General features: G+C 38.0%; 1 protein-coding gene across 1 annotated transcript in view; it reads left to right on the top strand.

Moving 5' to 3' along the window:
• The window catches only part of SUCLG2 (succinate-CoA ligase GDP-forming beta subunit), a 102,233-nt gene that overhangs the window by 14,434 nt on the left and 62,148 nt on the right, over positions 1 to 25,651 (top strand). The window contains exon 2 of the mRNA NM_001006141.2: positions 4,555 to 4,696. Coding sequence (NP_001006141.1) covers positions 4,555 to 4,696 — 142 coding nt within the window. The remainder of the gene's footprint in view (positions 1 to 4,554; positions 4,697 to 25,651) is intronic.

Below are 25,651 nucleotides of genomic sequence, written 5' to 3'. Positions count from 1 at the left end.
TGGTCAAGAAAAGATATTTAACTTCTTTGTATGCCTACGTTGCTGATTTTAGTAGCACTGTACATATGTAATTGGACCAGACGCATGGTATCTGTATATAAAGTAATGGAACATAAGGCTTGTTGAGAACAAAATAGTCAACTGCTTGTGAGAGTGCTTTTCTGAAAGCCTCATCTGTCTGTACATATTTGCTCCATATTTTTATGAGTCTGACTTGGTAGCAAAACTCTTGTAAAGTGGGAAGGGAAGCGAGAGTAGAAAGGAACCCCAAACACATGTCCTTGGTACTTGTGAAAAGTGCCAAAGAATTCTAGCCAGCAGGAGAAAATCCACTGTGAAACTTGAACTGGATGGCATCGTTCTGTCTTCGTTTTGCTTCATTTTAGTGTTCACGTGACGCCTTTGCTTTCACTTATTTCAGTTCTGGAGTTTTGATGCTGTTGTCAGGCTCTAAGAAAATGTTATCAGTTGTAAAAGAGCCCTATTTATGTTTATTAATCGCTTTGATTAGAAATCTAATCTTAAAAAAAATGTCCTACCAGGAAGAGTTTAATTCCTCTTTAAAACTATTATAATTACTTAAAGTTTTAGGCTATATAAAATCGTGGATGTGTCCGGTAGTGATGTTTTGCTTATTTTCATGAACTCATTTATTTTTGCTTCTGCCCGTAGTTTAAACTAAAGAAAAAACAGCCTTTCAACTTACCTGGCATATATCATTCTCGAATAAGAGTTGTTCTCCATCTATACTGTGCACACAAGACATTAAAAGCTCATATAAAAACTCCCTTTTTTTAATTGTAGTAATGTAAGGTCTGTTTGAAGTTTTCAGTAGAGTTGTGAATACTTCTGTCCTTTAATTTCCCTTTGTCCCAGTCTGTGAAAGCACACCATCTAGATTTTCAGTTCTTTCATGTATGCTCTTTGGAGTGATTTTAAGTGTTCCTTTTCTATAGAAACTGTAGCTAACATGCTAAGAAATAAGATGTCATTTAAAAAAAGGGGACAGGGGGTTTAAAAAGGTGCATTTTTAAACCTGCTTCCCCTCTTCGGGCTGTTCAGAGCTTGAGATAAAAAAAGAAATTGTGTATTTACAGTAGAAAGAACACACAGGTTCAGTAAAACGTGTTTTTAAATTTGATTTGTTGTTAGAAAAGGATAATAGCAAAGTGTCACCAGGAGAAGGCTTTCAAGTCCTTGCCATCTGCTTACACAGGTGAAATATAAATGCTCTTTAGGGACCTAAGCCTCTGCAAAGGCTGCTCTACTGCTTGCAGTGTTTCCTCCACAAGCTGCAGTGAAAGAGTTCCTGTGCTGAAGTTTGTACTCCTTGTATTCCAGTGCAGCCTTGCCCTAAAGAAGCAGATAAAATGTAGGTATGTCTTAAACTGCTTGAGCGTAGCTGCAGACTCTTGTGTTGGTTGTCAGAAGGCTGTACCTGCGTGTGTTAGCAGTGGCAAACATGAGTATGTATTTCTGTGTAGAATGCCTGGAAATTTATGCTACCCAAGCAACTTGCACTGTTTCAAGGCCATCTCAAATTCTTATGATTGCTTGTTGTAAAATGTTTTTGAGGGGGTCAGGAACTTCATCTGGCAAGGATTTTTCAAGAGTCTTGTACTGATTCTTTTTGTTGCTGTTCCTTTTAAATCTTTCAGACTTTTATTGCAACCAGAACATCTTTGTACTGGGAATTGGTTTGGGGAATCATGTTTACTCATTCCTAACATCTTGTGGTCACTTTTTTCGTGCTGCAAGCCTAAAACACGTGTTTACAGCTGTTGTGTGTTTTCAAGATAGTTTTGAAAGAGCAGTCATCTTCAGATTCAAGGCTTTTGCTTTATTTCATCTCTTTATTTTGTCTGTGCTTCTCAAGACATATGGTGTGTATATTGCAAGGGCTTTAAAGCAATTTTTTCATGTTCCTTGCTGTTCCAAGCTTCTAATACAGACTGTGTCAGTTTCGTCAATATTCTGTACTCTGCTATGCAATGGTGGGCTGTGCTAACTCACGTTATGAAGTCTGTCGGTCGCAGCCAGGAGTCTGTCTTTTGTCGAAACTCTTGGCTGAAAGTCTTCTCTTGGCCTTTAGAAGTTGGTCTCCCTAAGCATCATGTAACACTGAAAGAGACAAAGTTATCTGCTTTCTAACCTTCCGTTTGTAGGCTTCTCGTTTCTGTGCCAAACTGGCTGAAAGTCTTCTCTTGGCCTTTAGAAGTTGGTCTCCCTAAGCATCATGTAACACTGAAAGAGACAAAGTTATCTGCTTTCTAACCTTCCGTTTGTAGGCTTCTCGTTTCTGTGCCAAACTTTCTTTGGCTGGATTTTCTTTGTCACCCTCAGGGCTGCTTTGCTAATTCTTTGGAATATATTTTCCTCTTGTTACTGGCAAGCTGTGGGTTTGTGGCATCAACTTTTGGTTGAAATTCTCTGTCCTGGTTTAACATGAGGTTACAATTGACTTTCAGGTCCCCTCTTGGCTCCTAGTGTTAATCCGTTTGTGGGAATCATCACGAAGCAATAGCTGCTGGAGTCTAACAGAGATCTTACAATAGGGAAAACAAACTGAAAGTCAGCAATTACAAAAGTGGGTTTAAATTGTAATTTGAAGGCACTGCATAAACATAATAACACATTGTCTCTGAGTAACGTGGAGGGAATAAAGCATGCTGAGGTGCTGGTATGATACCTAGAATTAGACATAGGCATAGAGCATACTGACAATATGCCATTGTATTCTTCTAAAATTTATTAACCAGGTTGCATTTAAAAGAACTTAAAATGTGTAATTCTGAGCTTTTTGTAGCTGTTTAAGCTGTGTGGGAGTCAGTTTTACGAAAAAAAACATGATTATATACAGCAAAGATGGGTTTTGTATTGCCTTTATGCATCAGTCTTTTGTGTTATTTTTCAAAGCAAGTAGGAGCGAGCAGAGGTTTGCTTTTGATGCAATGCCACATTTGGAATTCTGGTGTTCTGATAAAGGGTATGCATTATTGAACAACTTTAGCATGGAGGTTTTTGTTTTCACTATATAGTTACATTAGGATAATATTTTTTATCATGCTGTTAGAGTTGAAAGTATTAGTATAGTAAATAGTCCTCTTTGTCTGATGTTTCTGAATATGCAGTACGAGCTTGCACACTGTGCTCCTGAACTTTAGGAGGAACCAAGAGCTCGCTGTGGGCTCTGCCAGGAGGACAGCGCTTCGTCTCTCCATGTGGGAACAGCATCTTTCTCAGGCATAAGCTGTGCTCATACCATTGCCAGCAGTCACAGTAACAGGATAACTTTTCAGAATAAGTTTCTATTTCTCTTGTTTTTCTAGTTGATGATGTTATTTCTTTGTATTGTAGTAGAGTGGCTTGACTGGTCCATAGGGATGCCTGAAATCCAGTCTGTCTTAGATGTGTTAGGTCCATGCAAACGTGAACTCTTTGCTGTGCAATTCATATCATTATCAATAAATAGTATTTTCAGGAGTGTGCTTTCAACACCTACAGGGGAAAAAAAGTCAGTTAAAGTTTCTTGTGATTAGAAGCAAAAAACTTAAAACTGCATTTACCTCAAATGTTGTTTGAGAGCTGGGCCCGAAGTATTTATTCTGCTTGTTACTGACTTGAAACCAACTGTTCTGCATTGCACAATTGTAGTAATAACACAGTGTTAACAGCTCCTTAATTCTTGTTTTTATCTGCAACAACTCATTGTGCGTGGAGGAGTCCTTTCTGTGTATCGTTCAGTGAGGAACCTTTGACTTCTGAAGTGCCAACACAATACACTTTTACCTCCAAGACAAGCAAATCTGATGTGTGTGCATTTGTATAACTTTGTCATATCTTTGTATTTGTGATAAATACAAACGTATATACACTCAGAAGCATCTAAGCATGGATGTTGAGAATGGAAGGTACGAATTCTCTAGCTGCTGATGGCCTTGCATGGCTGCTGCAGTTGTGCTGGCTTCTACAAAACATACTTGTGACCAACTGGGCACAGGTAACGGAGTACTGAAAATATCAATATGCTGTTTTCTGCATGGTGATGCTAATTCTGGTGTTTTTTTTTTATTTTTTGTTCTTTCTAGCTGTGCTACAATAGAAGCATAGAATAAGTAGAAATAATTTTCCTAGGAGAAATTATCTAAAATTTAGTGTAAGTAAAGATTTAATTTGAAACTATGATTTTGTTTTTTTTAAGGTGACTTTTTTTTAATAGGATTTTTACAGCTCAGGCTAATGTAAGAATGTAAGTGGTTCAAATGAAGTTTGCTGATCTGTGCTAATAATCCTAAATGTAAGATAACTTAGCTAGCCAAGATCACCCAGGGAACCTTGTATAGCTTAATATCTTCTGTAGCTTTCAGAATATTTTGAAGGCCTAAGTGCATTTTCTTAACATTTAAGTGAGTCAATAACACATTTTAGCTTTCCTCTGAAACAGTGTTGTTTAGCTGCTGTCTTGAGATAGCCACAGGCCTGAAGAGCTCAGTTGACTGTCTGATGAACTGTTCTTAATGAGCATTATGTTATTTTCCCTTCTCATTTTTCTAGGCTGTTCAATTAACCCCTAGACGATGGCTGAATCTGCAGGAGTACCAAAGCAAAAAGCTGATGGCAGACCATGGGGTTACGGTTCAGAGATTCTTTGTGGCTGATTCTGCAGATGATGCCCTGGAGGCTGCTCAGAGACTAAGTAAGTTGACTGATAATGGGAGTAATCTGCTTCACCGGATAGCAATCTGGAAAATAAATTGCTTTCTAATAAGTTGTACACAATCTTCAAATTGATGCTTATTGAAATGGTTTGATGTATTATCCAAACCATAAATATTTATTTTATTTATGATGAGCTGTGCTTAACAGCAATATTTTCTCTGAAGTTTATTTCTTAAGGGTAGGCAACATATAGCATAGAGTCGCTAATTTATACTATCTAAGTCATTTTGCCAATTTAGAATGGAGAATACCCTCATGAATACATGTTGTATACTTGATAAAATTTAAGAAACTGAAATAAACAAACCTGAGGAAAAGGTGGTTTTCCAACAAACATTTGCTCTATTTAAAAGCAAAAGAAGAAAAAGGTTTTGAGCTCTCCATTTTTGAAGGTACTCAGAGCTTTGTGGGATGCAGTCCGAGCAAGTTGCTTTAGCAGACCTTGCTTTGAGCCAGATGGGGTGGACAAGACAATCACCAGAGGAACCTTTTAGCATCAGCTATTCTGTCATTCTTTAAAGGTATAAAATATGCAGGAGAGAATTACATACATGTTTGTCCACACACATATTATTCCATCTGAGGAAAACAGAAGAGGTGAGTTGAGTTAATTACCATCACAAAAGGATTTGATAATGGCCAGAAGAGAAGGTCGTGGTTCCGGAGACAACATCTTCATTTTAGTGCAATTAAGATGAGATTGTGGATCAGGAAGGAATTTATGGTAATGCCTGTCATATCCAAAGAAAATACGTTCAAGTATGTTTTTCACCATTTCTGGATGTAAAAAAGTTCTTTACTTTTCTGAAGTTAATAACAGCATTTTTTGTAGTTTTCCACTTTTGATTTGACATTTGTTAAAACGAATATACAATAATCAACATGCTGGAGGACAAACATTGTTGTAGTCTAATTGTCTCATAACAGGAAGTTTTTTAATGTTCTACTTAATGCACAAGCCACTTAGTTAAATGTATTTCAGTTTTACACACTGGAAAGTAAATAACACAATTTACTGATCTCAGAGATCTCATCAGTCCTCAAGTAGCTGAATAAGATTAGCATAATGGCTTGATAAATCTTTATAATGTCATGAAGGTGATATATTTTTCAGTAATCAAAGCCTTCTTGTGTCAACTAGAATATTTAAAAATATATTTGAAGCAAAAGCATTCAATGGTACTGTTACGGTCATTTGTCAGTGCAAAGTGAAAGAATGCTGGGGCAAAGCAAAGCTCATAAAATTTGAGGGTTTCTTTGTGTGTGGACATCTGAGAAAACCAGAAAATGCCTTATGAAGCTGTGGCAGCTTTTTTCCACAAATCTTTCAGTGCTTAAACTCTCTTTTCCATGATTGAGCTCATAAATGGATTAGCCTATCCAATAACTGTAACTATTCTAGATCCCTATAACTATTTGCAGAAATAAATTGCTCCATTAAAGGCAGTAGACCTTTTTTGTTCTATGGTGCCAGATTTATTTTAAATAACCTTCTGTCGCTTGGTTGCTTTGTAAACCACTTTTTTCTATGAAAAGAACCTGTTAAAATTCAAGTAATCAAAATATAAAGACAAAAAAGGTATATATTAATCAAACTCAAGTCAGCTGCATGCTTTTTGACTGGGATGGATTGTTAACACCTTAAAAATTACAAGTCAGAAGTAGCTTTCTTCATTTTATAGAATTATATTCAACAGTCTACATCACTGTGTGTTAAAGAATTGTGGTTTAGACTATGAAAGCTATTGCATGTTGAAATGATTGACACTCCCTATTGTTCCACTAAATAATTAAACATCCTTGTAATCATTCTGATACTATGCTGTCGTATTTCTAACGTGTATTTGAAAACTAAGAATCAAGAACATGTTCTGTTTCTGTTGTCAGTGTACCAAGACTTCATCAGATTTATCTCCTTTTGTGATCCAGCAGGCAAATAGTATCTCTGTCACTCAGAATGATCTGCATGATGTGATGTGAGCTGTTATCTTCTGAATATGCAGCTGCCTGGTAAAAGGTTTGGAGCAAACCAAAAACCTGTAGTTTGCCACAGGCACCAAATATTCCAAAATAAAATAAGGAATGGAGGTCGCCTTGGGATATTTTTAATAGATAGACATTCTGCAGTAGAAGATAATGAAAGGAAAGGCCAATCACCCTTGCTGAGGCCTACTCAAAAATCTGGTGTTTTAGGTATCGTATGCCTCAGTGCAGCTGTTCTTCACTTTCACTTCTGCAAAGAGGAAGGGATGCTTGCCAGCATAGTCAAAAGGTATTCATACTCAAAAGGTATTTTTTGGTGAAGAAAGGTTCTTTCTGTAGGCATATTTCTTTGAATACAGGAGAAGCAGTTTGTTGGCTAGATAATCGCGCAGCATTACGTCATTCTCGTGGATCTCTGTATGTGGTAGAACAGTGCAAATAAAGGGACAGAAATTCCTGATATTGAAGATCTGACAAAGTGTAAATCTGAAAAATAAGTAAACTCCTGGCTTTCTCAAAAAGAGAAGACTGAGCATGTTGTATTGCTGCAGTGCCTGTTGTCACCATTTTGTTGTTGTTGGATTTCCTGTTGATGAAAATGGGAAGGAATGGGATTAGACCATTTTTGCTGCTGTCTTCACTTGTCAGGAAGGTGTTAATGCATGTGTTCTTGAAAGGCTTTACTTTTACCTGGTATCAGCAGTTTTATTATAGTTTGCTCATTCCCTCTATTGCTCTGTTTTATTCATGTGTGTACTGAATACACTGAATGTTAATTTTTTTGCAGAAGTATTTTCAAAACTTACAAAAGGCAGTCTACAAGGAATTTTTAGTGGAATTAAAGGATTGTTTTTTTTTTTTTCCTAAGATAAGGATGGCAGATGTGAAGAAAATTAAAATGACATCACTAATATTGACTTCAAAAGAAGTTGAGTACAGTAAGGAATATGGAATTAGACTCCAAGGAATTAATTGCCTTTTATGTGCTAAGCGATTTTCAGTTGTAAGTCTTGTAAAGAAGGTAGTATTTGCAGAATATCAGGAAACACAGTTACAAATGGCTTCATGTTTCACGCTGAATTTCCAAAGTTTTCAGGAGTGAAAGAAAAAGGTGTTGTGCCGTTTTGCTGGATCAGTAAGGTATTGCTTGATCTGCCATCTGAAGAAACACAGCCTGTAAACAAGTTCGTACAGTTCAAGTACCTCTATTTAATGGAAAACAAAGCGAAGTATTTGGAAGCTAAGCGTTCACTCGAAATGTAAGGCAATCTAGGTGTTCCTGTACTAACTCTACAGTCTTTTGATCCAATTCTCACTAAATGCAGCTGTACATTCAGAGGGAAGGAGTTTCCTTTCTTTTTCACGTAGTATCAATATGAGGAGGGGGAAAAAACATCCTTATCTATGCATATGTACACCCATGTTATTAGGATGTGAGCATTTTCATTGCTTGCATTGGGCAGATGCACTGTGCAACATTTAGGATCCATCATTTTCCCTTCCCCACCAAGGGTACTTAAGCCTACTTCAGCTCTTGCACTGTGCTTTATGTTCTGTCTGATGGTGAAGTTGTTAAGGGGAACCATCATTTTAAACCAGTAGGTGGACAAAGCTGAAAGGAATTGTAATTATGCTGGAGGGTGTTACTATATAGTGTCAATTGGCTCTTTGAATCAGTAGAGGACTTACAGAGAGGGTTGAAAATGCTGAGTATCGTAAATGGATGGTAGAAGCTTGGCATGCTTCTGGCATTTCTTTTCCTGATTTTTAACAAAAGCAATAGAGTGCTGCCTGTTGCCACTTAGAGTGTTTCATTACATTTAGGAATCAGTCAGGTGCAGTGTTCACACTCTATCACAGAGAAATGCAATTGAATTGAGTGCAAGGCCTTTGTTCACTCTTTTTTCTTTTTCTTTTTTTTTTCCCTCAAGAAAAATATAAGAACATGTAGTCTCCACATATCCTATTTCTATTGTCTTATGCATGACTGAACTCTGCTCTGGACTAGAGGCAGGCTTTTCTATATTAGGCTAAAGAGGTAAAAGTGCTGTATGAACAACAGCAGAGGATTCTAAAGCCTCTTTCTATGAGATAATTTACCTGTCAACTATTATTCACCGTCTTTTACGATGTGGAGATTTCAGTCATGTGATCCCTCTTCCTTCCTGTCTCATGCAGGGACTTTTTCCTTGGCTGTGCTTACTTTTACATGAAGTCTAAATTTGTAGGTGTTGTTTTACATCCCTTACCTCAAAGTCCATCTCCAGTACAGGTCAGAAAACCACTTGAAAACAGTGTATGTGTAGAAGGAATCAAAAATTGGTTCTTAGGTTGGTAATTTTTTTTTTCTATAGGAACCCCAGTCCTACAATTAAGCTATACTTACATGTTATTGTGTAGTAATAATTTTTCACCTGTGCATAACATTTCATTTCTCCAAAAGCCACAGTGTACGTAGTGATTTTAACTAGTTATTTTTTAAAGTCCCTTGGATTATACTTTTTTGCATTTGGTGAACAATCACATGTTGCTGAAACATGCTGTTCCATAGAGCTGCGTGCAGCAGCTTGGCTTGTTGTTATGGAACTGCTCTCCCAAAAGTCCTCTTACATTCTCTGACAGCTTTTATTAAAGTTCTTTGTATCTAAGTTATGTCTTTCTAGAACTATCCTTTCAGGCAAGATGATGCTATAAGTTATGGACTAATGTGATTCTATTCTCAAATGGGTAAGTGTTTAGAAAACAGTCTTTTATATTTAATAGAAAGCTAGTGGTGGTTGAGTTTATTCTGGACCTGATTCACCATTATTGAGAACAAATGTCTCCTGCATTTAGCAGTCCAGTTAATGGATTAGCACCCAGGTAATGGATTTTGCCTAGTCTAGGTGGTAAAATCCAATACCAGAGGATACCTGCTTTTTGCTGTGAATTTGTATTAGGAAATGCCTTTTTGTACGCTGTTACTTCTGGTCTTCTCCTGGTAGATGCCTCTTGGGTGCAGTTTATGTATTTCATCACCCATTTCAAAGCTCTGCAGAATTTGCTGTGGTCTGTGGTTTTGTTATCTGTCCCTTTTCCATTTTCCTATCCTTTTCTTAGAACCTTTTCCTCAGTGTATCCATTTTGTCTCTTCATATTGCCGCCTTACCTTGTGACTTCTGATTGAGAGCTCGCTCGTCCTCTTTTTGTTGTGCAGAAGTCTGCCATGTTGTATCTTTCTTACACCAAATTAATGCAACAGCTGCATGCTGCTGAAAGGTACTGTGTGTTTGAGTACACTCACTGTTCTTTTTTCCCCAAAGTCTTTTGCTGAAACCACCATTTGTTTGACAGGCAGTTGGGAAATGAATGTTTCTACGTAGGATCACAAATTAAGTAAAGATCACTAGCACTTCTAATAATGTTTGTCTCTCTATTGGTTCACGCTGAAATGGTTTGATTTTTGTCAGAATATTTTTTCCAAGTTTAGTTATGCTGACAGTATTAAAAATCTCACTCATGTCTGAAAATGATGCAAATAATAAACGTGTGTGTGTTGGGGGGGGATCCGTAATAACCCCTGTGTCAGCGATCCAATTCACTCACCCTGTCTGCTGGATGAGGAAATCCAGGAGAATCAGAGGACTCTTCTCATGGTTGTGAGCCCTAAACACCACTGCTGCCTCCTCTTCCTGCATGTGGTTGGTTTGTTTATGACTCTTATAATTCCTGCTTGTTCTCCCTGCTCCCATCCCGCTGAGTTCTATGCAATGAAACTATTCCACAGAGACTGCTGAAAAGGGATGAAATTTTAAGCCCTGCAATGTTTAAGCAATGTAATGTCCTCAGTAAGCCCTGCAAGTGCTCCCTCGCTTGGCTTTTATGCGTGCCTGCACAGAAGCCCCAAGCACCTGCATGGAGAGGGGCAGCTGTCCAACAGCACGTGCACTTGTTGGTGACAGCCACACGTGTTGTGTCCTGCGTGCCAGAAGCACTAACAAAGCAATTCCAGCTTTCCTAACCACAATTTTGGGTTTTATTCTTTTTGAAGCAAAATAGAGGAAAGGATGTTGTCCAAGTTTACCACTGCCTATTGCAGTGTTTCAATTCAAACCCTTCAGATCCAAGTTAAATTATAGATTTCAGCATTTTTAATGTTTTAGAGATGAAAATTCTTCAAGGGACCCTGAGTCTGGTGAGGACTTACTGGAATAGTTAATTTCCAATGCATGCTTATGAAAAACAAATGTTTTGTTTGTCTTACCTGCTCCTTTTGTTGGAAAATTACATGCTGAATATAAGTCAGTAAATGCAAGCTGGAGACTGCCTACAGTAGTTGGGTATTTTACAACTATTCTTTGTCATCAAATGTCTTCATATTTAATAGATTTATAGTAATATGAGTAATGGCTTGGGGGCTAACAAATCAAAATCTCATTTCAGATGTTTGACACTAATGTTGTTCTGACTTATTGTTCCCTGTGTTGGATATTTTGATCAAATTACCAAAATAGCTACTTGGAAGTAAGAACACAAAGGAAGAAAGGCTCTAGAAATGGGGTACTGAATTTCGTATTTAAAGCGTGCCAGAGAAAGCGGTCACTTACAAATTTCTGTTGAGTTAAATATATTAGTGGAGTTTTGTTTATAAAAGGAAGAGATGACAGAAGCCATAGCTCTTGATACGAGAATAAAAAGTGCAGCGTGTCACAAGGAAGGTACAAAATGAGTGCTGGTGTTTATTCCGGGTTGGTCACACCGTATTTCACAGTTCTTCAAGGTAGTTTTGCAGCTGCAGAACAATAACCAGATGTGTAATTGGGAAGCAGCTGCATGAAATTCTCATTTTTTTATGCATAAAATCAGAACTATTAGATGTGCTTTATGTACAAGATAGGGAAAAGTAAACAACTTTTTTTTTCTCTGCTCTTTAGATGCCCATCTGCTTTAAAATGTTTGGGGCTGATTACTGAAACCCAATTTTGTTGCTCCTTGCTTCTCTGGCTTGCTCTGGAAATGTGATAAAGCATTTGTGTTGTTTTTAATTTATAAAGCTCCATTATAAAAATCCATCTGTGACACCAAATAGCCATTTTTCAAATCCACCTGTGTTTGTAGTGGATACTTTTATCCAAATACCACAGTGTATCCCCCCCTGGGGATGTCTGCTTCTGATGGAAGATGAATGAGCTGTGCCGGATTCTTGGTCTTGTTTGTTGGGTTTTTTGTTTAGGATTCTGCCATCACTGACTGCATTGCTGAGTACATTTCAAGGTAGAAAGGAATACAGATCTTTCATGTGATATAAACTATACACTACTAAAAGAAATGCCAGCTTAGCTTAATGATCGTTTAGTTGTCATTAGTGTTTTAACAAAGTATACGGCTCAAATAATATTGTCCAGAAGCCATATATGACTTTTACTTACTTGAGAATTCTCTCACTTCCTATGAAGCCTGATTAATTTAAATACATATCACTGTTGATATTAATTATAGCTCAGCACATTTTGATAACAAACACTGCCAGTGCTACTGGTTAAACTTGTGATGGGAAGATCTGCTTCTCAGCTGGCAGCTTGCAGTTTGCCCTCTCTGGGGCTCATTACTACGGCTGCGTTGTGTTGTGATCTTTGGTGTGACCTTGATCAGAGGAACTGCAATTCTTCTGTTTACATGGAACAAATTCTCAGCAGGAGACATGTTTCAAGTGTTAATTTTGCAACATTGGTTAGAAACTGGAAATGAGATGACAGCGCTCCTCAGATTGATGGCTTTGTGATGGTATTTAATCCCATGTATAAGAATGTAAAATATGTAATTGATAGTTATGTCTGTAAAATGTTTCATTTTTACTTTAAGCTTTTCTAATGGGAATGCAAGTAGTAAAAATTATGTTGAATTAGTATAAAATTTAAGAGTAAAATGATGACTGTCTGGAGATGAGAATGGTTTACAATTAATCCTTTTTTATAGCATCTCTTAGGTCCTTAGTGGCAAAGCTTTTTCGTATGGTCAGCAGTTTGGTAGTAGTTGCTTGGGTGAAATAGCCTATTTATTCCTTCCTCCACACTGTGGATGTTTTTACGCTTGAAACTGACTTTATTTGAGGCTGCAGTTTCATCTTCAAGGGGGCAAAGATGACAGCAGCTCTGATATTGTCTCATCGTTAGCTGGTATCCTGTATCCTGGGTACTTGCAGGGACGCTTCCTTTTGTAATCAGAGCCCAGAGGAGGGACATAATAAGGAGCAGAAGGAACCGGGCCAAATGTAGTGAGAGTTAAACTGAGGTACTTTGCAAAGAGTGAAGTTTGAGTAGTTATGAATTCTTTCAAATCAGTACTTAAGATTGCACTGGAAAAACAGCTCTTGCTCAGATGCTTTTCTTTAACTGAATTCTGAACTATTGCTCCATTTTATTTATTTATTTATTACTATTTCTTGTGCTGAGTGTTACAGGTGACTGTTCTGGTTATTGCCCTGTTTGGATGCCTTCGTCATTTCCCCGTTCTCCACCAGCATCCCATAGGTGACAGAATGTAGCAGGAAGGTATGGTTGTTAGATAACCACTTTAGTATGCAAGTTGAAGAAGGGGAATCTTTTAAGTCAGTTGTTTCTGTTAAATATGTTATACTCTGAGTCCTTATGGGATAGGTGCTGTTTTAGGAAGGGCTATGATTGATGTATAAGGATATTAACCTGTTTGTTTGCTATATGAATATGTGGTTTTGAACCAAGCCAGAGATCTCTGTCACAGCTGACCTTGCAAGCTGCACAATGCTCAGAGAGCTCAAAATAAGCACCAGGAATATTGTCCAGGATCTCCTTCCCCTCCCTTTCTCCCCCAGCCTCCTTTGGCCTATGGAGTAAGCTTAAGTGTTATTTTGCAAAGGTTAGTATGAATTGCAAGACCTTTTTTCATCTTTGAAGATGGGAGCAATTTACAATCTGATATTCTGAATGCATCCAGCAATTGAGAAGTATGACCATTAAGAGTCTGTGATATTTTCTGTGCAGATAATCTCTACCTAAGATGGTAGGGCAGCTTTTTGAAGCTGAAGATGATCTGACGTTCCGTTAATCTGCTGCCTCGTATTTGAGAAAGTGCTGTGAATTTAAAATATGTTTATCTACATTTCTTCAAATATTTGCAGTTTAAGAAAAGTAAAACGTTTAAACACACTCATGAAAATGTAATGTGTCTTTGTAACTCTGCTGAATTCAGTCGGGAGATGCTATCTGACTTCATGTACCATGGTGTATTTTAAATGAGGCATTAACTCTCGGGAGTATCATCATGAAAAACACTTAGTTCCAGAAGTTAGCTGTGCTATTATTTAAGTGATATTTGTTTTCTTACAAAAATTCCAAGTTGACCGTGTTACCTATAAGTGGCGTAGGTCCCCTGTCCCGCTGTTCAAGTCAGCTATTGTTTCTTGCATCATTGTGAAGGGGAACATTTTTCTTGCACCTCCCTTGGGCTCAATTGTACTGCTCACCTGAGTAAGATAAATAGGACCAAACTTCAGGCTATAAATCTTCAATATATTTATTGTTCTAAATGCTTAAGAACAACTCAGGATTTTTGCAGGGAGAGGAAAGAAAGGCAACCTCGAGAAGTTTACGGTATAAATAGTAAACTATATAAATGGTAAAAGAGAATTGAGGAGGAAGAGGAGCTGGTAGATGGCAAGAAGGAAATGTTACAGCAGTGTAACTATGATGCTTATGCAGAATTATTTGGAAGATTTGGGGGGGGAAAACATCAGATGCTTGAACAGCTGAAATGTTCTGTGAGAAGCGAGATTTTTTTTGTGCTGCAAGCATCATTTCATTGCTTCATGTATTTGACCAGTTCTGCCAGTTTTTCATGAATGATCTGTTAGTACTGTTTCATTGGATGCTCTTTTTTTTTGTTTGTTTGTTTGTTTTGGGGGGAGGGGGGGTAGGGGGGGAGAAAAACCTCTTCAGTTAGCCCCATTCTAAGTCTATTAAAGTCACTGGGAAGACTGTTCATTACCTCCCTGTGCTTCCCTCCACTCCCTGCCAAATCTCATCCCTTCATCCCTGCAGGTGTTCATCTGTGTGTTTGAGGAGCAGCTTTCTTCATCTCATGGCCTGTCAGGTGTGTGAGCATTGTGCTCCACTGAAGATTGTTGTTATAACAATCCTGATTCTGCATCTGCTTGTCCAACATCCACTTTTGTGCCTGTTACCTCAGAGGGATCTTCTTCACAGGGGTTCTGCTGGGTTTTTTTGTTGTTGTTTGTTTGCAAAGCTCATTAAAGCTTTAGTGTGCTTGAATTTTCTTTTGGCTACTTGCTTTTCCACATCTTACCTGTGGTATAATGCAGCTTTTGTTTTATATGTGGTTGGGATAAAAGTGGAACAAGAGAGACTTGAGGCAGATTACTGCAAATTTAACTATCTGACAAAGAAAGCCAGTTTCTTATACAAATCTTCCGCCATAAATAAAATCTTTTGTATCTTACCATAAAGTAATCTGCCATTTAAATGGAGTACGGAACATGTATTAAAAATAGCTTTTGAGTGACGGTCTTATTTGAAGTCCATATGCAGATAGTATTTATTTCAATAATTGTTTCTTTATAAGAAATTGTTGCACGCTGAAAGATCCCTTCTTAGTGAAAAGTCACCTTGCAGTTCTGGGACGAAAACCATCTCATGTCTTTCTGTGTTGCACGCTGTTCAGGTCCCAAACAAGGCTCTTGCCTCTTCTGGGTTTGTTCAGCTGTGTGGCTGTTGTAACAATCTGATTGTTACGGATTCTGATTTATGGCTGTTTTTACACTTTTTGACATCTAGTATCCTGTGAATAGTGATACATACATACACACTTCCATAGCATGCACAAAGCATTCCTTCCGAAAGGAATGAGCTACTAAAGAAAGGAAGTAAATGGGTCAGCTTAAATACTAGAGAGACTTTTAATGGCTAGGATCAGAGGTAGCTTAGCAAAACTACTCAAGTTGTCCATATGATGTTGTACTTGTCAGTTGTGCAGAAAGGAATGTAATTAGTGGGGTCAACAGCAGGCAGGGCAATGTTAATTATACGTTCTCTTGCCTTTCTGTGAATTGTTTTAGCAAGGTGGGTAAATTATGTCATAAGAGACATTCTGGGAGTTAGCTGTGGTCAGTATTTCCACAGATGTAGCTTGTGCTGCCTCAAATAGAGAATCTGAACTTGATCTCTAAGTAAGAAGGCTGAAGTGGAAGAGGCAGCAGAGGCACAGGTAAACGTCATGCAAGAATTCTGCTTCTTAGAGAAATTCTATTCTATATAGAATCCTATTCTATATTCTATACTTTTAGAAATTTTATTCTATACTTTATTCTATTCTATATGGAAATTCTATTCTATTCCATATCTGACACCTCAACAAGACCTGAAACTATTTTCTGCAGTGCAGAAGAAAGTAATAATATATTGTAACGTTCTGTTCAGCACTTCTTATAATTTGTAAACCAGGCAGACACAGTTGAGTGACTCTGTGCACCATTTGAGAAGTGAGGTTTTTCCAGTGTGGTAAGGCAACTTGCTGACCTTCAGCTAATAAAATATTAACCTGGTCTTAATAGTTGTTGGGATGTGAGGGATTGTATCTGGTTTTGAGGATACATACCAGGGGCTGTAGGGATGGTGCCTAGGTCACAGACTTGTTTAAATAGCAGATTGGCAGAACCTTCAAACTCTCAGCTGGACCACGGTCATGAAGATGGTGTTTAGATATGGTTCTCTGCTGCTGACAAGTTTAATGCAGGTCTCTTTGCAAACATAGGTTGCTGCTTATTCCAATTTCAATGTTTTGATTTTTCCCTTTATATGTGAGTAATTGAGAAAACTGCACAGTTTGGAATTTGATACAACTGCTCCCTCGTGATGCCAGGACTGTGTGATTTCATTAAAACATGCAGAATGCAGGTTCCAGGCATATACCTCCTTGCAAAGTCCCCCCAGGGCTCATCTTGCTGTGAGCCTAAATGGAACTGAGCAGCGCTGATTTCTACAGTGTTTAGATGCATCTTTCCCTGTAAATGCTGACTGCCAGACAAGAAGCTAATACCTCCCATGTGCCTTTACATTTATTTATGTAGACTTACTCAATGGTAGGAAATGTGGAAAACTCAAAGTCTTAAGTACAAATGTAGTATATAGTTGTATCTTTGGTGCAAAGATGGTGAGTGGTTGGAGCTTGGGATAGAAATGGTAATGCTTGGAGTGGTGCATAGGATGCTTGCCTTATCACAGGACTGAGGCATGTCTACATGGGATAGCATAATGTATGAGGAAGGCAAAGAAAGCTTCTAAATATCCAGTTCAGAACTAATTAAGAGGCTTGCAAAAGTGCCTAGTGCATGTAAGTGCCCGTGGCCTTCTATCTGTCTTTTAACTGATTAAAAAGAGCCTTTTTCACTACTAAATTTGGTAGTCTTATGCATCCTCCTTTCTGCAAGATTTGTAAGAGGTGATCATATAGCTTAAGGAGAGTCACAGTTTATATTCTTTGGGTTTAAACTTGCCAGTGGTTGGTCTCTCTACAGACTGCTCGGTCACAATTACACAGCATTTGGTATGCTATCCACCCACTGTTCTGAATAAATCCTGTGTGACAAATCAAATGCTGAATTGATTCAAACGAAATGCTTGGGCAAAGCTGTGTAAGCCTTTCCAAGTTCATGGAAGAAGATTGATTAGAAGGCTGGAGCAGCCATGGGAGACGGGATGGCTGCAGGCTGCAGAGCCTGCAAGGGGCTGGGGCTGCTTGTGCTCCCTGTGGGAAGTCATGAGCATGTCCAGAGCTTTTCTGGAGCTTCAGGATCCGCTCAGCACGTTGTGAGCTCAGCTTCCTTCCAGAAGCAACAGAATTTGTGCAGTCTCCTATTACCAGTCATACCTGGAGGTGTTAGGAATCTTCTTTTTTATTTTCTGCCTATGTCAACATTTCATGCTGAAAAGCAAATGTAACCACGAGGGAATTAGTTCCTAAATTCAGTGACACAGTGAGTTAAAATGCATATTTAATAATCTATTAGTGTGCAAAATATTTCTCATTGAATGATTAACTGCTGTTTTGGAAGGAGATGACAAATGACGTGGTCACCTGCTGGTTTAAGGGACTCGCAGACTTTAGCAACTTTAGTATGGGAAAGCTCCCAGATTTTAGTTAAGTTATGAGGTTTATCTCTGAGAATTGTGAGAAAGTGAGTAGACCACCAGGAAAAGTGGTAGAAATTAAGGAAATACGTACGGAAAAATTTTAACTGTGTTATTGGAACACTTTTGTATGGAGATTTTTTCTTTCTTTTTTTCTGTAATTAAATCTGGAATAATAATAATGAATAATAATGATTAGGCTGTTAAGATTATGGTTATACTGGCTGGATATTCTTGGTTTTATATGTTTCTATCTCTATATAAACTGCGTTTTCTCCTTGCCTGTGAACAAGATCTTGAGCATAACGTGACTTGCAGCCTAGGTTGACTCAGACCCCAACCAAACAGGACTGCTTCTTTCTGGAACTCCAGCAGGATCCCAGGGTGCATGCACTCTTCCTCAGGAGAGCAATTTAGGGGATTTTTAGCCCCAGGCTTTTTTTTGTTTTTAAGTTTACTGTGAAACCACAGTCAGTGCACTGAGAGCGTTCCTTACCTGGAAGTATTTTTTGCCAGAACAAAAACACAGTTTCTTTTGTATATAAATAAAGAAATAGGCTTATGTGGGAGAGTGAAGGATCTTACATAAAGTATTGTCCTTTTTCTTTTTTTAACTTCAGTTCAACAGGGAAAATCAATTTTTGGTTCTTCAACTGCAAAGAAAGATCAAAAGATAGACCTGACAATCTAAACAAAGGGTGAGGTGGGACGGGCTGCTGGCACTCCTGTTCCCTGGTGTGCTTCATGCAGGCACTTTTCCAAGCAGAGTACATTCACAGAAGAATCAAGTTGTGGGATTTTTCTCTATTATTTTTTCATCTGAATCAATAGTGTGGGGAGTAAAAAAACAAAAACAAAAACAAAAACTTGAATATAAACGCTAAAAAAAAAGGTTTATATTAACTTTATAGACTTCTGTTGCTTATATAGGCAGTAGTTCTCAGATATATCAGGGTTCGCATTGCAGAATACTTACATTATAAAGAATTATCATTGATTTTACTTCTCTAGAATCCTTTTTTTAAGGGTGGTATATAACGTATTTGATATTCAGGCCCACGCACAGCTAGGCTACTCTTACTCTTGCTTAAATGCTTGGCTGGATGCATATTTGAATCATCATATAAAAGCTAATTTCAGTCACTGTGTTGGGAAACTTTATGGAGATTGGCTTTTCTGCTTTGTATTCAATCATATTTTTATCTGTAATAATAAAACGTGATTTATTCTTAGAGGCACGTATTTACAAGAGGAGGACATTAAATTGTCAACAGGAAAAACAGAAAAGGGAAGAGTGTGAAAACTTTAAAAGGCCCAAACTGAGAAACAACTTTGAAGATGTTCCTTTAATAAAATGTATTATTTTCTGCATAAATTGAAAAGAAACAAGCAGGTGCGGCAAGTTTAGCTCAGGTGGGAAAGCAGATTTTTTTGTTAACACTGTGAGATACTGCAGCTAGTTGTTTTCTTTAGTTTATGTCTTGTACACAAAGGGGTCTGGAGGCACAATTGGCCCCTGTGAATGTAGGAGCCTTGAGACTGTAACGTGCATGCTTAATGCATGTGGCTGAATTGCTTTGTTGGGTAGAGAATGCTAGAAGTAATGGGAAGGTACCCATTGACATTAGGATTTGTATTGTGTTGTTACAGTAATTCGGCATGTTTGAGAGAGTGTGGGCTCCATCATGAGAGGGGTGGCCAGCAGGGACAGGAAGGTGATTGTCCCTCTCTACTCTGTTCTTGTGAGGCCCCATCTGGAGTACTGTGTCCAGGTATGGAGCCCCCAATACAAGAAAGACAGAGAGCTGTTGGAGAGGGAATGGGCTGCCCAGAGAGGTTGTGGATGCCCCGTCCCTGGAGGTGTTCAAGGCCAGGTTGGATGGGGCCTTGGGCAACCTGGTCTAGTAAATGGGGAGGTTGGTGGCCCTGGCCGGCAGGGGGGTTGGAGATTCATGATCCTTGAGGTCCCTTCCATCTCAGGCCATTCTGTGATTCTGTGAGTAAGGGATGCCAACTGCAAGTTAAAAAAAAAATAGTTTTTCTTTTTTTTAAAGTGCTTCACTTTAATGTGTTTTCACTTTTTGAAGTGGATTGTTGTATAGACAACACTAATGTCGCCATATAATATCTTAATTCAGTGGATACTGTAAGCATAATAAATAGGCTGCTTCTTATGTGAGGTGCATCTTTGCAGGAAAATACTATTTTTAAGGCATTTTTTTTGTGTCCATATGTTTGTGTCTTTAGCCATGCAGCCAGAAGGTGTTTACATTTGGGACTCTGTACTTTGGCATGTCTTGGCATAGTAAAGGTGCAGAGAACTGTCTACAGAATGCTCATTTCAAATACAGATGGTCTGGAGTTTCAGAAACCACAGTATTATCTGGCAGCTCTGGGTTATTTTGGTGTACGGGGTTCTCAGGGCAGGGTAGTCTGCACTGTAGCATCTGAACAACAGAACCTCCATATAAAAGGCTTCCAAATGATTGCCAGAGATTGAATGACTTACAATGCTTAGCCTGTGTCTTATTTATTTATTTATTTTTGATCCAGTCTTTCTCAAGCACTGAGAAGCTCCATGTCCTCCTTCATCAAGTCAGCTGTATTCCAGGAAAGCTTTGAGAGCAAACCTACAGACCTTAAATTTGGATGTTTGTGTGATAACTTTGCAAGGCTGAGTTCAATAAGCGATAAAAGTCTGACTGTGTGTTTGAGCTGCATAGATTTTGAGCCGCTTCAAATGAGTTGTAGCTCACATACTGCAGAATTATATCTTAATTTTTGATTTCTGAATTAGGTGACTGATAAGAAGCCATGTTGAGGAATGGTAATAGTAATAAAACGTGCGTGATCTTCTACCTGCTCAGGTAGGAAATTTGCAGGATTTCTCTTTCTTTGTTTGTTCATTGAATTGTGTAACAGAATAGGTCCTTGGAGACGTTGACAGGACTGTCAGCTCTGCCCACTGAGTGTGTAGTGTCAGGGGATGGCATCGCAGTGCCACTTCACTGCTTGGACAGGAGTTTGTGTAGCTCTGCTGAAAATATTCCACTCTTAATTTTTCATTTTATTTGTTGCTCTCTTTCTTCTTTCTTTCTTCTCCTTTGACAGTTGAGAGCTTCATGAAAAGTTTACTGCATGAAGCACGCCTCACTAACCTGGATGGCCAAGGTTAGAGCCTCAGGTGTCTTGTTCTCTCTCCATCAACACCTTTCTCTGCAGTGCTGGCTGAGGCTTTTCTTTAGAGCTGTGTTGTGCAAAGCTATGAAATATCCTACTCCTAGAGGAAATTACTTGATTTCTCAAGATGATTCAGGTTCTTCACTCTGATATTCCTCTCTTGCTTCTATGTTTCTTGTCCCTCAGCCATTTTCTTAGGTTACAAGCACGCAGATTGCCCTTGATCCTGGGCAAGGCACACTGTCATCCTCTCATTTGGCCTTTGGGATACCATATAGGCTGCCTTGGAAGGTTTTACACAGGCCGTTATTCTGTGACCCACCAGGGTTTTGTTTAAATCAATTTTGAAACTCAGGAAACCACTGATATTTTAACTTTGCTGCAGGTGAGCAGGACCCAACCTCAATTTACTTGCTGCTGTTTGAAAGTTCCTTTGGCAGATGCAGACTTGCTTCTGCGAGCATCAGCTGAGGTAGTATCAGAAAAGCAGGTTGTGTTAGGCAATTGAAAGAAAGGATGTGATTGTAGATGTTCAGCTTCAGATCAGTGGTGTAATAAAGTAAAAGAAAATTACTTGTATGTTATCTGATTTCATTTCTCATGTATCCAATATGCTTGCCTTTAAAACTAGTCCAGAGACTGTGTGTTCGATTTGCTTTGAAGAAAAATCTGTTGATATCGGAATGGCTACGTTTGTGACAAATCTGAAAAAGGCTTCCCTTGTGAAACAATAGAAATGGATGTATAAAAGGGGGAAAAATAGCTCGTGTTAGAAAAGGAAGCGCTAAGAAAGAAAATGAGGAATGGCTTAGATCCATTTGTTCAGGATGTGCGCTAGAGATAATGTTTCTTGCATGGTGAAGTTGGAAAGAGTTTGATTAATAATTTTATAAAACATAATCATTACTGATCTTAAAAATGTCACTTCGGGATGATCGACTGTACACCTAGGCATACTTTTGTGATAGCAGTGCTTTTGTCAGTAATTTAGCAGGTAAAATACTGCTTTTCAGCATTTCTTAGTAGTTAAAACACTATCAATGTTTATAATATGTAATTAAGATACAAAGAGTAACTTTTTATACTGCCTTGTTAATAGCTGGAAATGTATGTGTATGTGAGGAAGTTGTTGTCTTCATTTAGACTGCATGTATTTTCTCAAACAATATATGATATTTTGGCTTAAATATACATGGAATATTAAAAAGCCACTCTGAAGAGCAAAACGTATTGTTCTGACTGTGGTTGAGGTTGTGTATCCTTAAAGAAAGGCTGTAGCTCTTCTCTGATGAGGAAACATCTCTGGAGTGCTGTTTTGCCCCAGAGTGGTTGCTGTATCTTTCACAGTATTGCACGTTGTGTCCTAACACTGGTGGAATTGTGTAGGCCGTGTTGCAGGCTGTTGAAAACCTAAAGCAAATGCCAACATGAAATGCCCAATAGAATGCCAAGGAAGGAAAACGTGAGCAGTGGACCATGGGATTTGGCTTGCTCCCTGGTACAGATCTTGGCTTCAGGTGTATCAGCTGCTATAAATACCTTCCCAGGAAAAAAGATCCCAGATCCGGGGCTCACTTTTCTGTGTCTCCAACAATGTGCCCACAAGATCAGGGATTTAAACCAGATTGACTTCAATGCAAAAGATGAACGCATCATTCAATAATAGAAGTAACATTCAAATTCTTAAATCGTGATATGTTGCCTAGATATAAGTATAGATTTGCCATTGTCATTTCATAACTAAGCAAGGAAATATAACATGTCTGGCGTGATGCAGTTTGGTGAGATATATTAGACCTACTTACTTGGAACATGCTTGTAGATTTGGGGAGAAGATCGCTATGCCTTCAAGTGATATTGCTGAGCATCGGTACTCTCTTTTAATAGCTAAAATTATAGGTTGTGTTTGTACAAAATATTGTATGTAAGCATGTGTATGTACAGAAGATGCACAGTTTTAAATAATGTCAGGCCTGTGAAGTACTTCGGTAGGTATCTTTCTTGCTAAGTGCTTCTGGTTTATGTTAGTATTAACTCAAGTTACAAGCTTGACATTAATTGAATATTTCTGCATTATGCAAACAACAGTTAAAATGGAGATCATTTTAAATAAAATATACAATGGAGAGCAAAATTTTTCCCCTCTTTTGTCCCTTCAATCACCATAATTTTTGTATTCTGTACTTTGAAGTAGGAATATTTTAACTTTTTATTTTAATGACATCTTTATGCTAGTAGATCTATATGTGTATAAAATTATATATAAAACAAGAGCGTACATATAAAAGTAGCACAAAGATTGTTAGGGGAAAATAATCCCGTGAATATGAATGTGCAAGGATGCTGCATTTTATTGTCTTTGGCTTATCTTCAGTGTAGCCTCAAAATGTCTTTCCGTGAAAGATGAATATGACAAAACTACACTCTTGAGAATTGACAAAGATCATAGTATACAGTATTTTTGAATGCAATAATTCAGCAGATTTAAAAATAGGTATATTAAGAAAGTCATACAGTCCCCATGACTTTAAAGTAATCCATTGATGCCTAAGTATATAAAATATTTTCTTCCTATTTCTCTTTGCTTAACAAAATCTCTTGTCAATTTTATCCCCAGGAGATGTGCAGATGATAGGAATCATTTATATTGTGAATGTGTTCACATCTGCCTGTACTGGAGGTGACTGTTGCTTTCCAAGCACCCAAGGCCAGCGTGGCTTCTGCACATCTGGGTGCTCGTGCCAAAGACGACAGAATCTCTGTCCATCAGTGTGACTCCCTGTAGTTGGGCAGTAGTGAAAGCTGTTATCCAAAGTGCTTCTAAAGAAAACTTCCCTCAGTGTATGTAGATCTTACTCCAGAAATATCCAATAACGCAGGTAGCCATGTTATTTCCATTTCACAGTAAGGGATTTCAGTAGGTAAAGCTGGGTATCAGAATCAGAACATGCAGTGTGCTATACAGATCTTTGTACAAGCTGTTGTTATGAAGTTGCAGTTTCAGAAGACCTTGATGATGAGTTTTGAGGCATACGCTCTGATTAATTGGATTATCCAAAGGCTAGCACAGACCAGAAATATGTGAACGGGCAAGAAGCTGAGGAAGTCCTTGGAGCCTAAAGGACAGCTGCAGACATTCCATAGCTTCATTTTCTCCGTGCCCTTGTGACCATAAGTATTTTTATGTTTTTCTTTTTTCCTCTTTTTTTTTAGTTTGTGCATAAAGATTAGAAAATAACTCCTAGTTACTTACAAAGCACCATATGGCTCTGTAATTTTGGTTTTCAGTGGAATGGAGAAAATGAAATTAATTGAAAATCACACTCAAAAATCAATTATTAAGCTAATGGAGCTAACAGCTTGCCCAGTGTCCTCATACAGAGCATGTTGTAACTCTGTATAGTAACAAGCAGCTCATAAATAAATCCACAAAGCAAACTGCAAGGGTAAAGACAAGCTGAGACAAGAAGAGAGACTACATACGTTGGTACAGTGGCATGGTCATTAACATTGTTAGTTCAGCTAGAAAGTCACTGGTTAAAACTAAGGATACTGTGTGTTTTGATAACTGTCTTACAGTGTGATCTAAATAATTAATTTGTGAATATAGAAGAAAATACTTTTCTCTGGGGAGAGAAGGGTTTTATCCCAGTTTTTACTTTCTCCTCCTTTGTAAAGCTAATCAAATGGAAACTTGTTTGATCTACACAACTAAGTAGTTGCAATCTTAGCTTCAAGGAGTAGCAGTCACAACATTTAAAACTTGATGTGTTTTTCTCTTAACCTTTCCTAATAGGCAGTGAGTCTTTACAGCTAAGTCTGTAGCATTTACATCATCTTCTTTCCACCAAACACTCAAAACTGAAGACATTTTCTTAATACAATGGTTTAAAAAGGAAGAAATCCCCAAGATGAGAGTAAAAATTACCAGATATTTCTTGGCTTACCTGGAGTGCTCCCCAAATTGTCTTTCTGCAGTATGTTTGGAAAGTGTCTGCAGATGGTGTGGTATTAAGAGAAAATATCAGAGAAGAAAATGGAGGAAGAAAAAAGAAATCTAGAAAAAAATATTAAAAGGTAATTATTTTTCTTAGGTGGCTAGTTAATATTTGCAGAGATGCATTATTAGGGATGTGTTTTTGAACGGTTTTATGTTGAATGCCTCAGCTTACTGCATGCATGCGAAGGAATTGTGTGGTTTGGTTCTCCTTGTAGATCTGTAAATGGTTGTCATTGAGATGGTAAAGATTTGTCACTATCTTCTAAACAACATTTTTTTTGGCTTTGAGTTTCAATTCACCATTGTACCACTGGTCAGTGAGATGTCCTTTTGGAGTAATGGGTGGAAGTTAAACCTGAAATAATGAATTAGGTAGTAGTGAATTTAAGTAATGGCTCTCCTCTTTAAACTTTTTCCAGTATTAGATTATTTTGGCCATCACCCTTATTTCACATATGATGAGTAAACAAAAACAAACAGAGGATGATAATACATCCTCTCCCTTGTTTGTTATGCTTATTTTATTATTGATTCCATCGTATATTAAACTATAGACAGTTGTGCTTACTGCAGATGAAACTTCATCTGCTTGCAGTACTTTGTTTGCCTG

The sequence above is a fragment of the Gallus gallus genome, chromosome 12, assembly GCF_016699485.2.
Source record: "Gallus gallus isolate bGalGal1 chromosome 12, bGalGal1.mat.broiler.GRCg7b, whole genome shotgun sequence".
NCBI lineage: Eukaryota > Metazoa > Chordata > Aves > Galliformes > Phasianidae > Gallus > Gallus gallus.
This window is presented reverse-complemented; position numbering and strand designations above follow the sequence as displayed.